Genomic DNA, 14,151 nt, shown 5'->3' on the forward strand with positions numbered 1-14,151 from the left:
CTAATTCCAGGCTGCACTGCACTGTGATCCCCGAGTGCTCTGCTCCCTCCCTCCCTCCACCAGCTCCCAGCCTCAGGCCCCCAGACCTGCCTGTCTGTCAGGCGGTATGTGCAAGTAAAAAGAACATGGGCATGGGTTTCAGAGAGTCACTTAGGTCTGGGCTCAGCTATTCACTCTCTCGCTAACTGTTTAGTCTTGGGTGAGTTACCTAACCTCTCTGAGCCTCTGTTTCGTCTTCTGTAAAATGAAGTTCCATAAGATCAATAAGACTTACCTCTCAGGGTCGCTGTGAGGATTTGATGAGAAAATAGGAAGATGGTAGGTGTTCAATTAATGGGCATGGCCATTAATATTACTGTTATATGGCCAAGCGCTTTCTCCCATCCACCTCCTTGCACTAAGGGTACTTCTCTGTGCCCTGTAGAATTAATTGAGCTGTCTTGCTCCATGCCTGCTTACAAGTGTGTGTGGTGAGCCTGGCCTCAGCTGAGGCAAAGTGGGGGGTCCTGGGAGGGGCTTGTCCCTCGGACCAGCTGGTGAGGTCTCTGAGAACCATGGCAGGTCGTTTCCCTGGAGGCAGACAGACCGGGCTCTGGGTCCCTGACCTGAACACTTACCACTCTCCGCCTGTTCACTGGGAAACTCCCATTAGACTTCATGATTACGGTGCAGAGTTTCATGTCCTCAGGGTGAGTACAGTTGGCCTGTGGAGTGAGCCAGCACACGGGTCATGATGGGGAGGGGGTGGGGACAGAAACCCAATGCAGGGTAGTCAGACTGGGCATGGGAGCTCAGAGAAGGGCAGAGATTAGGAGGGCGGGGCCTGAGGAGGCAACTAAGGCAAGGTTGAAGGCCGGTAGTGTGATGCGACGAGGTGGGCAGGAGGAGGGACAACAGGACTCTGACTTCTACGTGGCACCTGCTAAGGCTCTGGCACCCTACGGGGCATGCCCAGTCCCTCTCACGCTGAATCCTCAAGACCACCCTGTGAGATCGGTATTCTGATTCACATTTAACAGATGAGAAGACTGAGGCTCAGAGAGGTTAAGCAACTTGCCCAAGGTCACTCAGCAAAAAAGCGGCAGTGCCAGGATTTGAACATGATGTGTCTAAGCCCCAAGCTCTTATTCCTTCTGTGCCCACATACCATCTTCCTCTGGCAGGGCTGAGTGGGGGGTGGGGGGTGGGAAAGAAGTCACAAGACACAGGGTGGAAATGCAAAGGGGGCAGAGGAGGGAAGCAGGTGACAGCAGGTGAGCAGAGGGAGGTTTGAGCATAAGAGGACGGAGCACAGAAAAGAAGATGGGATGAAGGCATCCGAGGGCCGGAAAGGGAGATGGAAGTCTAGACTGAGCGAAGGAGAGGAGAGGAGCAAGCCGGGCGCCAAGAGCTGCTGCGCTCCGACAAAGCTTTCCTCCCGGGTGGTCTCCACCCCTTCCCCACCTCCCCGTCCTGGAGACTCAAGCTGCCCACTGAGGCCCCAGCTCTGAAATCTGCCCTCCTCGTGGCTCCTTCAGCCTGGACCCCAGCCATCCCCCCACCCGCGTCGCCCCGGGGGTCTCGGGACCTTGAGCGGGGCCTTCAGGTTGGCGCGGAAAGCCCGGCTGCTGCGCTTGGTGCTGACGCGCTTGCGCCGCCTGCGGAGGACGATGTAGATCTTGATGTAGACCAGCAGGGTGACGATGAAGGGCACGTAGAAGGAGACGATGGAGGAGTAGACCACGAAGGCGGGGTTGGCGATGATGCACTCATTCTGGTCTGGGGGAGTGGGGAGAAAGCCCCGGGGATGGGTGCGTCAGCGAGGCCCCCCAACCTGGGGCTACAGTGCCTTCCTGCCGCCAAGGAGCAATGTTACAGAGAGTAAGACTAGATGCCTAAGGTGGCTGGGAGCGTTAGATGTAAACAAATGTGCAAATCAGAGTATTAAAAACAACCATGAACAAAAAGCTGCTTCCAAGCGTTTCCATTAATAACCCCTCATTGCTTCCTCATTCGTTTTGTCATTCAGGAGCGCACAAGTGGAGTCACGGGTTTTTTTGGAAAAAATAATAGGAGAAAATAATTTTTCAAAAGTAGATTATTACTGTAGCTTTTCCTGTGTATGGAGTGGGGTGGGGGGGCGCGGGGTAGATCTGATACCTTTTAATTTTAGGAACAAGACAACTTGGTCCTCTTTGCTGAACCTGTTGTTCCACTGTCTTTCCAAGTTCCCTGTCAGATCTGGCAGATGACTGTGCTGTCTCCCAGGGCCTCTTTCCAGATTAATTCAAGCATGTTTAGCCCCATTCCTGCTTCTTGAAATTCCCACAACACTTAGATTTTGAACCACATGCTTTTGAGTCTTCCTTGTGTCCTGTTCAGTAATGGTCTCCAGAGGCACGCTGGCATTATGTCACCTCCCTCATGGAGGCTGTGCCTTCTCTGTCTGAGATGCTCCTGACTGCCTCACACAGGACCCAGTCACAATGGGCTCCTACTTCCTTCTACCTTTTCTGCTCCAGGTGGCTTAGGCCTGGCCTGGGTTTGGCCAGCCCTTGGGGCTGCAGCTTCATTATCAGAGGTGATGGAGGCCCAGCAGCCTCCCACCCTGGGTGTACACATACAGACAGGCACAGACATGCAGTCTGCCAGGCTGTCTGGTCGACTCCAATTTAATAAACAAAGTTGAAAATCGCCAGGCATCCTCCCGAAACATTATCCCCATTCCTCACCCAACACAATTGTGCTCCAAGCCATTTTTCCTCTCTGACCTTACCAGGAAAAATCCAGGAGATCTGAGTCACCTTGACCCAGGAGACTCAGCCTGGCTTCAGTCCAAGGTGGTGAACAGGCTCTTGGTGGGCCACCACCCATATCCACACCAGGGTTCAGTGCCCTCAGGGGCCAGCTGAGCCCCAGGAGGACAGAGGCAGGACTCACCTGTGTTGTTGAGTCCGAAGAGCATCGGGCAGGAGATGGTGAAGGACAGGACCCAGACGATGGCTATCATGACCGTGACTCGGCGCTTGGAGCTGTAACGCGTATTGTAGAGCATGGGCATGGCCACGGCCGTGTACCTGCAAGGGCACAGGGTGTGGCCCCTGAGTCTGGGGTGCAGGCCCAGGGACGACTCACTCCACAGAGACACCCCACTTTGGGAGGATGGAAAATTGGTCTCCCTCCTGTTCAACCCTTTCCTGTCCCGGACTTAGTAAAGAAGTTGGTGACACTCATCAAATGCTTAATGACTGACAGGCTACCATTCAATCCTAGACTGTGTCTACCACTCCAGTCTCCCTGCTTGGATTTTAGGTTTCTTGAGGGGCCATGGCCTGGGTCTTTGCACCTTTGAAACTGCACCTGCTGCACCTGTGCTGGGCACATGGAGGGTAGAAGTGTTTATTGATGGATTGGTACATGGGCCCCATAAAGCAAGGATTAGGTCTCATTCAGCAGAAAAGAATAACAACGGTAATTGTTTATGATGCCACACATGGTTCTGCTCAGCACTTCTCTGACATCAACTCCATTCATCTTCCAAGAATCCTGTGAAGGGCAGAGAGCCAGGGCTTCTGGAGGCCCATATGACTTGTGTGTGCAAATTAGTAAAAGGCTCCAAATGTAGAACTTAGCAAAATGAGCAGAGCCTGAGTCCCCTTGGCCAGGTGCCCTGTGCAGGACACAAAACGCTCAACTGACGGTAGAGTCACACATGGGCAGGTGTCATCATCTTGGTGTCTAGACAGTGAAACTCGGGTTCTAAGAACATCCTCAGTCTGCCCAAGGTCACATAAGTAAGAAGTGATAGGGTCTCCTGCAGTCAGGTCGAGCGCTTTGTCTTGCATGCTGATCTCTGTCCAGGGATTCTTGGTAGCATCGTTGTCCACACACACCTCCCTTTATGAGGTCTGTCCTCTGCCAGCCTGACACGCATGCACACACACATGCATACAGACACGTGGACTCGGGCACACAGCCAGCCATTCAGCATCGTGGACAGAGCTTAACCCTGCAGGAGAGGCAGGGCAGCCCACACGGTGAATGGTCTGGGTCACCTCTCCCGCCCTGGCTGGGCTCACCTGTCAATGCTGATGGCACACAGGTTCAGGATGCTGGCTGTGCACATCATGACGTCCAGGGTGACAAAGATGTCACAGTGGATCCTGCTGAATTTCCACTCGCCCACCACCTGGAGACAAACCAACATAATGGGTGGACAGCAGAGGATACTGGCTCATGCACCAGAGCTGGGTCTCCTGGGGCAGGTCTCCTGGGGTGACAGGCTCAGCTGAGGTCTGATGGGTCTCAGTGATGGGTCTCCAGCCTGGGGAGAAAAGGGGCAGTTTTCTGCCATGGGGAGTTGTGCTTGTGGGTGTCCGAGGTCCTTGCCTGGGTCACCCCTCCTCCTAGACAGGTAAGGCCACGCATTCTATGCCAAGAAGTTTGGTAGAAGAAAGAAGATGAAATTGCACAAGTGCTTCAGCTTTGAACCTTCATCTGTAAAACCTTTGTGTGAAAACCTTAAGACTCTCATGTTACCAAATGGGGAGACTGCCCCCAGAGAAGGGTGGGGACTTGCCAGAGGCCTTCCAGCTCAGTTTCTGGCCTGGCCCTGGCCCAGGCGTCTGGGGGTGGGGGGCTGGGCTGCTCCTTCAGTGCCCAGCATGGGGTATGGAACAGAGTTGAGACTCAGTGTCTGTGAAGAACAACAGTGAGGATGTGATTATGAAACAGTGAAGACATTTCTGCTCCTCGCTGCACTTGGAGAATGAAAGAGGGGGAAGCTTTCAGAAGAACAGAATGGGCTGGGGAAGACCTGCAATAAATCATCCCTGGTTCAGTGCAGAACCAGAAGTCCAGCTTGTGACACAAGCATTTTGCACCCTTCTTTCGCCTGACACACACACTCACACCCCGCATGTACACCCCCACCCCATAACTCCCCTCTACCCATACAGACACACACACTCACTTAGCAGGCTACCCTGGCGGCTGTGGAAGCTTGGAGCAGCTCCATCCCTGGGGACAGAGTCAAGACAGGGAGGTACAACTTGGGCCACTACCTATTGGAGAAGGAGGAGCAGGAAAGCCTGTCCTGGCGATGTGAGCAGAGCAGTGGCCACTCTGTGTGCACAGCAGGGCTAGTTACAAAGCTGATTCTCAGCGCTGCCCTCTTAGCCGCTCGCAGGCGTAAAACCAATTGCTGGCATTAAGGACAGAGATGGGCAGTGCATGGAGGAATCTGTAGCTTTCCCTGGAAGACAGGAAGCCTCTCGTGTGGCACTGCCCTCTCTGGGGCTCACGTGAGGCAAGGGTATCTAAGCGCTGGCCAGGCAGACACGGGGCCAGGGTGGGGGGCATGGGATAGGAGGGGCTTCCCTGGCATCAACAGAGTTTACCTTTAAGGCACCCCTGGGAGAGTCCCAGGCGCACCTGCTCTGTACCCCACCTTGACGTCCTCCTAGGGTATAACCAGTATTTCCAAGCTGCTCTCACCCCCCTGGCAACCTAGGTCTGAGATATCAGGGTCGTCTCCTCCATCCTCCTCACTTCCTTCCCTCTTCCCTGCCTTCCTTACTTCTAATAGACACTTACTGAGCATCTTATTATGTGTCCAGCTCTGTCCTAGACTCTGGGGCACAGCAGTGAAAAATCCTGACAAAGTCTTTAGGGAGCTCTCAACCCCTGTCCCTAAAGGGTTTCCCGGAGCACAGAAGAAGTGGGAGGGGGGCTTCCTGCAAGGTCCCAGGAACAGCTGCTCTAGATCGCAGGTTGGGGAAAGGCTCAAGAAAGCGTGTCAGTAGCCACTGTTTATAGAACATCTCCCGCGAGCACTTTACCTCATTTATTGTAAATTAAAGCTCATACAAGAGGGTGCTGCTTATGCCCACTCCTGGATGAGGGGTGAAGCTCTGGAGTACACCCAGATCATGTGCAGCAGGGCCGGGATTTGAAGCCAGTTTTTGGGGCAGCACATCCTATGCTCTCTCCCGACCTGCCTTGGAAGGGACCATCAAGTTTGTCAAAAGAGGAGAAAATTAAGTAAAAAGTCCTTAGATAAACAGGGCTTTCCAGGTGGCGCTAGTGGTAAAAAATCTGCCTACCAATGCAGGAGAAGCAAGAGACACAGGTTTGATTCCTGGAGCAGGAAGATCCCCTGGAGGAGGAAATGGCAACCCACTCCTACAGTATTCTTGCCTGGAAAATTCCATGGATAGAGGAGCCTGATGGGCTACAGTCCATGTGGTCACAGAGTTGGACACAGCTGACTAGATAAGCATATCTAGTCTAGACACGGCTGACACAAGCACTAGAGAAGCATAAAGTGGGAAAGGAGCGATTGTAACTGTATAGGTAGACTAATTCGAGGTCAGGAAGGAAAAAGATTTGTCCAGGCTCTCCTGGTGATTTAGTAGCAGAGGGAGGACGGGCCCTCAAGTTTGCTAGTCCCACTCGAGGGCTGTTTCCTCGGAACCTTTGACAACACTCATCAACATCCTTGCTCACATGAGGCTGGGATCTGCAGAACGGACTTTGTCATTTCCATCAGATTCCACTGTAATGGCCTTGCCGGGGCCTCAGACCCCAGCCCCGAAGATGCTCGTGGCTGTTGACTAAGTCAGTAACTGTGATCTGAGTCTGTTACATCTGCTCTTCTGGAAAATGCACCCAGCAAACCTCCCTTCAAAGGGCTGTGAGGTTGAAACAGCACAGCTGGCAACGGAGCCCTGGCTCTCCTCTCTCAGCTTCTCCAGATGCAAGATGGTAGGGTCAAGACCGGAGCCTGGTCCTCTCACTCCAAAGGCAGCGTGCTTTCCTTATTCTGAGCAGAATAAAGGATGCACATCCAGTCCCACCTAGCTGGGTGCCAGCTGATGTTATCATAGGATTTAACATCCCTGGAGATGGAACCGGATGGAAAATTCTGGACAACTAGAGCACCTTCTGGAGAGAACACAGTATAGGCTGAGAGAATGCTTTAACAGGATGTTGGGATGGGGTGAGACTCCACTTGGGACACTCTCTAGGGACAATAAGTAGCTGAGATGATGTCATGTAAGCAAGGCCCACTGTCCAGTTCTTGTTTTGATGGAAGAGTTTGAGCACTGCTGTCTGAACCACCACTCTCCTCTCTCCCCTGAAACTCTGAGCTTCACCTTTAAAATAATGTGAACAGATAATGTTTAAAATATCTGTGTGAAGGACTTAAAGACTCCTAGGTGCCCTAATGCACACATTGGGTCCTGCCTTAGAGGGTCTGGGTAGGGATGGTGGGTCTGAAAGCCCCAGAGCCCTGGGTAGAGCATGCCTTCCTCTGGAAGAGGGCATCTCTTTGCCTGGCCACAGGGAGGGTCCTTCAGTTTGGAGGGGGTGTGACAATTTATCGTCACCTTCATCTTCATCACCGTCATCATGGCTACTTTCACGCCCTGCTTACTATGTGCCTGCTGCCATTCTAAGTACTCTTCGTATATTAATCCACGTGAGTCTCAAACAATGCTTATGACGTAAGTACTGTGATTATCTCCATTCTGTACATGAGAAGACCAGGCACAGAGAAGTTGCTTGCTTGGCCAGCTACCCATCATTTTCTTCCTACTGGTATGTGACCTGGGAACCCATTTTACAAGGGAGCAGGAGGGGAATAGCCCTAAGAATCAGAAAAGTGTTCCAGAGGGCAAGGCCCTCAGACAGGATGTGGGATAGACCGAGGCTTGGGGTCCCCGTAAACGTGCCATCATGGAGGAACCGGATGCCGGGTCCGTGGTCCCTGTGCGTTTTTAGGTTGTGTTGTTTCTACTGTTTGTTTCTTGCTGGTTCTCTCTTAACATTCAGGTCACTTTGAAGGTTACAACCTGTCTGGGTTATGCCAGAGGAAACCAGGGGAGTGATGGCCCAGAGCTCCCTGTGGTCGTGACAACAGGAGGCCCTGGGGACATGGAGACAGAGGGACCAACCTCCCCTCCCCACCTCTGCTTCTTCTCCTGGGTGTCTCCTCTGCTCAACCCACAACCGTTTCTTGTTTTCTTTGAGAGGTGCAAGCCTTTCCCTCCCAGGCAGGGCCTTGCCTCTACAGCACAGGTAATTTCCCCTCGCATCCAGGGCAAGAAGGGCATGACACAGAGATCTTAGTGACCTTGGCATCTGAATACCTGCCCAGCTTCCCATGCAGCCAGACACAACCCCAGAGTCCTGGGAAGAGAAAAGGGCACCCAGCCTGTGCCCACCCCAGTCCCCTAGTCCCTCCCACATCTACCTGTCAGCTCTAGACAGTGTCCGCCTGGAGGCAGGGCCCCACTTTGGGAATCCCAGAGGTTTCTCCCTTTGCTATGTGATCTGGATACAGACAGGCAACTTCTCACAGCTTCTGTTTCCCCTTCCTTAAAGTGCGAAGAATGGTATCAACTCAGGAGCAGCAGGAGTATTTGCTGAGAGTGGGTCTATAAAGAGCCCGGTAGCTCCTGGCCCCCAGTGGGGGCTTCGGGCTGGGTGGGCTCTGTCCCCAGCCGAGCAGTGGGTCACTGTGTGGCCCTTCCTAAAGAAAGGAGCTGGAGCACAGTTCACAGCCACCTCAACCTTGAGATCCCGGACACACGGTGGGGTGGGGAGGCAGAGAGGAGAGTGTGGAGCCGCCACCCCCATTCTGAAGTCAGGGGGGAGAGGGATGAAGACATCAGGCCTGGGAGCACAAGCCTCTGCTGTCCTCGGGGATCCTCGTCAATGACTCCCATTCTCCACGTGACCAAATGAACCGACTCTGGGGCCCTGGCTCCAGTCTCCGTGTGAGGCTGGAGAAGTCACCTAAGATATCCGACCATCCAGCTCACCATCTAGAAGATGCTGTCAAGACTCAGTGGGGAGATGCTGTCTTTGAAGGACTAACGTGAGGCCTGACAGTTATTGCGTGCACATGTGCTCAATTGATTCGGTTATGTCCGATTCTGTGCAACCCTATGGACTGCAGCCCACCAGGCTCCTCTGTGCATGGGATTCTCCAGGCAAGAATACTGGTGTAGGGTGCCATTTCCTCCTCCAGGGGATCTTCCAGACCCAGGGATCAAACCCGCATCGCTTACATCTTCTGCACTGGCAGGCAGTTTCTTTACCACTAGCACCACCTGGGAAGCCCCTGGCATTTACTTAGTAAGCACCTTATAACCTGTATCCAGGACTGTTAAGGAGACGATCCACTCATTTTTGTGAGACTGAGCCCAGAGTGGAGAGAGGGCCTACCTGAGAAGGCACTCTCTTGATGGGAACCAGTGAGGAGGCTGGACTCCTCCTTGGATGGGAACCAGTGAGGAGCATCTCCAGGGGAGGTGCCAGAGCTCTGCAGGGGCCCAGACCTACCTCCAGGTAGACCACCCAGGGCATGACCAGCGTGGCCACCAGGAGGTCGGCCACAGCGAGGCTGACGATCAGGTAGTTGGTGGTGGTCTGCAGCGCCTTCTCACGGGACACAGCCATGCACACCAGCACGTTGCCAAAGACGATGATGAAGATGAGCAGGGTGAGCAGCATGGCATAGTAGTTGTAGTGGGGCCTGTCAGCCTTCCCTTCGGACCCGTTGAAGGGTCGGCTCCAGTTCCGGCTCTCTGGATCATCATCATACCAGGACAAGTTCAGCGGATCCATGGGGGCGGCGGGGCCACTGGGTGGCCAGGCTCTGGCCAGGAGAAACAGACACAGGGAGTGAGCAGGAGGACCTCCCAAAGCATGCAGTTACCCATTGGAGGCTCGGGGCTAACACCCACCACAGGAGGTTAAAAGAGAATTCTCCAGCCTCAGGATTTTAAGATTGCATCCCCAGATTTTCTTGAAACATTGCAGCCTGCTGCCACTCTTCTGCTAGCAGGTTCTTGCTGATGGTAAGACAAATGAGAAAGTACCATTTTTTAAAGTATAATAAAACCAATGAGCTTGAAAAGAGCTGATCATTTATTCACCCACTTATTCAACAAACAATTAAGCACATCCCATGCCCCACACAAATTCGCGAGGAGTTCTAGATTCCAGTGGTAAGAACAGAATATGAATTCATTCCATCTTGATTCTGTAATTGCTTATTGAACATTGTTCTATATAATGCCAGAAACAGGCAGGAACAAAATATACATAGTTCTCCAGCTCACATTCTAAAAGAAACAATAGCCAATTAACCAAGCAATTAAATGTCTGAGTGGTAGGCATTAGAAAATGGAATGAGGAGAGAGACACAACCTAGATTAGGGTTTCAAAGAAGGCTTTCCTGAGGAAGTGATGTTCAACAGACACCTGCAGAATGTTGTCAGGTAAACAGTTGGGAGCCAGGGGAAGGGTCCAGGCATAGGAAGCAGGTAAGCAAATGATGAAGCTGGAGAGTGGGTGCCATGTGAGAGGGATAGTGGGGGATCTGGGGCAGCTGGAGCGCAGAGAGCTTGGAATGAGCTGAACTGGAGGCTGCAATGGGCTTGATCCTGGAAGGTTTTATAAATCACTCTAGGAGTTCAGACTTGACCTCAAGGGCAGCAGGAGCCACATGATGAGATCTGCCTTTCAGAGAGAAGAGTCTGACTGCCATGCAGAAAATAGAAGGGTGCTGCTAAGTGGAGAGGCAGGTCACCAACTGGGAGGCTGCAGGGACCCCAGAAAGAGCTGGTGAGGTTCTGCCTTTGTGCACTGAGAGCCCTGAGAAATGGGCATCTCATCTCAGAGGGAAAAGACTTCCTGAGGGAGGCGTCATCGGAGATGAAGTAGACAGAGGAGTGAGCCGGGCAACTGAGTCCAGGGGATACGCCCCAGCCAAAGGGAACTTGACACGGTCCCAGATAGAAATTAATTCTATTTGGCTAAAAAACTGTAGAGCATAATGGAGAAGCTGGGGGAAATTAAGCCAGAGGGCTCTTCATGGGGCAGAATGGGTCTTATAAGCTTGGAGTCCCTGAAAGTTCAGGTACAAAGGAATGACTCCATTGGATTAGTATTTAGGAAAGGTTGCTGACTGTGCAGTCAGCTGGGATGTTAGCAGGAAGTGAGGTTGTGACTGTAATTCAGGTAAGAGGTGGTGGTCCTCTGAATGATGGCATGGAAATAAACATGGAGAGACATGTTCAGAGTCAGTAGCTAACCTGTTGATTTCATGGAATTTGGTCACTGAATAGATGTGGGGTGGGAGTGGGGGTAGGCAAGCCGGGAGAGGAGGAGACGAGGATAACTCCAGATTTCTGCACTGGGCTCTGAGAGGCTTGGAGATGCTTCTTACTGAAAAAAGAAAGCGGAGGGGCTCAGAGGCAGCAGGCATGGATGAGCTTGACAGCCTGTGTTTTGGTTGTGATTGAAACATAATGCACACATAATACAGTTGGCTCTCCTGCTAACAAAAGTGTTCCTATTTCACACAATGGAACTAAATGAACAGTACTTCAAGGCATTCCATACAGAACTCCACAACTTCCAGGTGTTTTGCTACCCGAATGGATTTGAAATCCAGCAGTTTATTCCAATCGATCTGAACATGGTACCATATCCAAATCAGGGAGGAGGGCACACCAGCCTCGACGGGTCAGAGGGGAGCCCTGGAGAAGGGTCTGCCCAGCTTCGCCTCGCTAACACATCTGCTCTGCCAGCTCTCAGCAGAGGAGGATAGATGATGTCCAACCCAGCACCACCACTCCGGAGCCTCTTAAGGGAAAGCAAAATGCCTAATTCCATGTGGAGTGACATGGAATGCCATCCTTGCAACAAGTCTTCCTGTTCCAAGGGAGCGAAGCACTGGGCCACGTGGAGGCTGCCCTATGCAAAGCCCACTGGCTCCTCTTCCCATTTGGAGCACACAGCAGGAGACCTGCATGTCTATATCGATCAGGCAGCAGGGGCTGCTCCCGCCATTCATTTACTCCATCAGCATCTATCAAGCTTGCCGGGCAGAAAGCACTGTGCCCAGCACTGTCAGGGGCCTGAGAAGTCAGAGACACACTCCCTTCCCCCACGATACTGTCTGCGCCTCTCTGCCCTGCTCCCACCTCTGGTTCCTCTCTCTGTAGAGCCGGCGGCATCTGCTGGGGATTTTCAGCCCCCTGTCCCTCCCATCCCACCCATTCTCCATGCCCAACCAGACTTTCATTTCTGCAGCACAATTCTGAACCTACATACGATGACAGCTTCATCTGCCTGCAAAGGATGTGATCATTTGCCAAGTTTTTTTTCTTTTTTAGATATGCTATCTCATTTACCCTCAAAATAACCTCTAAGGCTTGTAGTTCTCATCCTCACTCCACAAATCAGAAAAGTACCTGGAAAACTTCTTTTCCCTTGCGCCTACTGGCCAGTCCTACATGTCTTTCAAAGCAAGCCCCTCCCAGAATCCTCCTGTCCTGGAATCTGTCCCAAGTTCTCCTGGCTGGACCATCTCCCTCCTTCCTGGGGGCTCCCAAGGCATTGCTTCATGGTTCTGTTTTGGAACATTCTCCATTCGTGTGTGTGTCTGTTCGGTTCATTTGTGTGTGTGTGTGTGTGTGTGTGTGTGTGTGTAAGCATCTCCAGGGTTACACCATGTCTTGCTCATGCCTCATCTTACTCGTGGGATAAACAAAAAAGCATACTATCTTGTTTTTCCCTTTTCACTCTTAATGCTATGATTGGCAGGCAGTAAGTGTTTAACAGATGTTTGCAGAACTGAATCAAAGGGTGAGTCCAACTGGGAAGAAAACCCCTCCACACTTGAAATGTAACTGCTAGCGTAACCCATCAGATCAACAAGTGACAAAGGGGAGATGCAACCCAAGAGTATCATGGGTGTTACACGTTGGTCCCCAGGAAGCAGACAGAGGAGGAGGCAACATGCAGATCTACTGGGGATACAGTGATGCTCAGGCCCCAGGGAGCATGTGTGTGTGGGCACAGCCGGGGTGTTCATGGAAGGCTTCCTGGAGAGGGAAGAACTTCAACTGAGACTTACATTATGGGTGCAATTTTGATGGCAAATGCGAGTACTGATGGGCGAGACGGGGGGCGGGGGTGGTGGCTAGGGGTAACACTTACTCCCCTTTGGTGCTGGTTACTCCACAGAGTAAGTCTTGCCAAAGGCTGGAAAGGCCTCATGCATTTAACTTTCAAATTGAACATTTATTCTTAATTGTTCTTACAGCTTTTTGCTGATACAAATGTAACATAATCACATTGTAGAAAAAAACTGGGAAAGTATGGAACATGCCTAATTACCTGCAGACCCTATTAACCAGTGCTGAGTGAGCTCCAGATTCTCCTGTGTCCTCAGCAACCTTCCTAATCGGGGCTGACATCTCTTAACCACAGGGGCTGCCCGGCTGGCTCTCAGACTGATCTGGGATCTGGACATCAGCAAATCTGGACATCCACCCCCACAGATGGGGTTTATTGGCATGAGAGACACTGCTATAACATAGGGGCTGGAGACCAGAACACGTGGGTTAAATACCAACTGTAGCTCTCCTAACTCGGGGGTCTTGGCCAGATTTTTTGGCTTTCCTAAGCCTCGGTTTTCCCATCTGCAAAATAGGGACAGCAGTTTCTATTGTGAGGATTGAGTAAGGTGATGCATATGTGGCCGGCACGGGTAAACCTTTATGGAAAAATCAAACCTTTGAGAAAACAAACCAAGCAAAATAATCCAAAGAAACAAGCAATCAGACAACAAACCTAAGACCCCCCAAGAGATGAAGTGACAGGCGCTGTCCAAATGCAGCCCATTAAGGTTAGAGGACCTGCTGGGCTCCTCCTGTGAAACCTGGCCGCTCATGCTTGGAGAGTGGGTGCTAGACGAGGAGAAAATTCTGAGATGCAGCAGTTGAGTCCTTGGGAAGGAGTGAAGGAAAGAAAAGGTAAAGTGTATTCCTGGACTGTGGTTGCTGGATGAATCTGAAAGACCCTCGGGATGGGGTAGCAGCTGGCCTGGAAGGACCAGCTCTCCCAGCCCACTTGCTCCTTACTGGAGACTGTCGTATTTCCTAGGTTTTAAGACAGAATTAAAAGTAAGTTGTCTTATGTACCACTTGGAAAGAAGAAATGCCATCAAACTCCAATACAGTTCTTAGATGGCACTGACTGCAAAAGGCATTATGACTTCTGAGACTTTAAAATGTCGGAGAGGCTCTGCATCTTAGCATGCATAAAATAGAGTGATCTGCAGGCATTTCTCTGCTGGCATTTTCTCAG

At 51.8% G+C, this 14,151-nt stretch overlaps 1 protein-coding gene across 3 annotated transcripts in view; it reads right to left on the reverse strand.

Annotated features, from left to right (window-relative positions):
- The window catches only part of DRD2 (dopamine receptor D2), a 70,684-nt gene that overhangs the window by 2,388 nt on the left and 54,145 nt on the right, over positions 1-14,151 (reverse strand). For 2 of the 3 annotated variants that reach the window (XM_061127421.1, XM_061127509.1), the window contains exons 2-6: positions 9,331-9,646; positions 4,059-4,168; positions 2,920-3,056; positions 1,568-1,758; positions 618-704 (exon numbers count right to left, since the gene is read on the reverse strand). In XM_061127421.1, the coding sequence (XP_060983404.1) occupies positions 618-704; positions 1,568-1,758; positions 2,920-3,056; positions 4,059-4,168; positions 9,331-9,615 (810 nt within the window). In that variant the 5' untranslated portion in view covers positions 9,616-9,646. The remainder of the gene's footprint in view (positions 1-617; positions 705-1,567; positions 1,759-2,919; positions 3,057-4,058; positions 4,169-9,330; positions 9,647-14,151) is intronic. The other variant, XM_061127564.1, reaches the window with a different exon arrangement.

Source organism: Dama dama, chromosome 1 (genome assembly GCF_033118175.1).
Source record: "Dama dama isolate Ldn47 chromosome 1, ASM3311817v1, whole genome shotgun sequence".
NCBI lineage: Eukaryota > Metazoa > Chordata > Mammalia > Artiodactyla > Cervidae > Dama > Dama dama.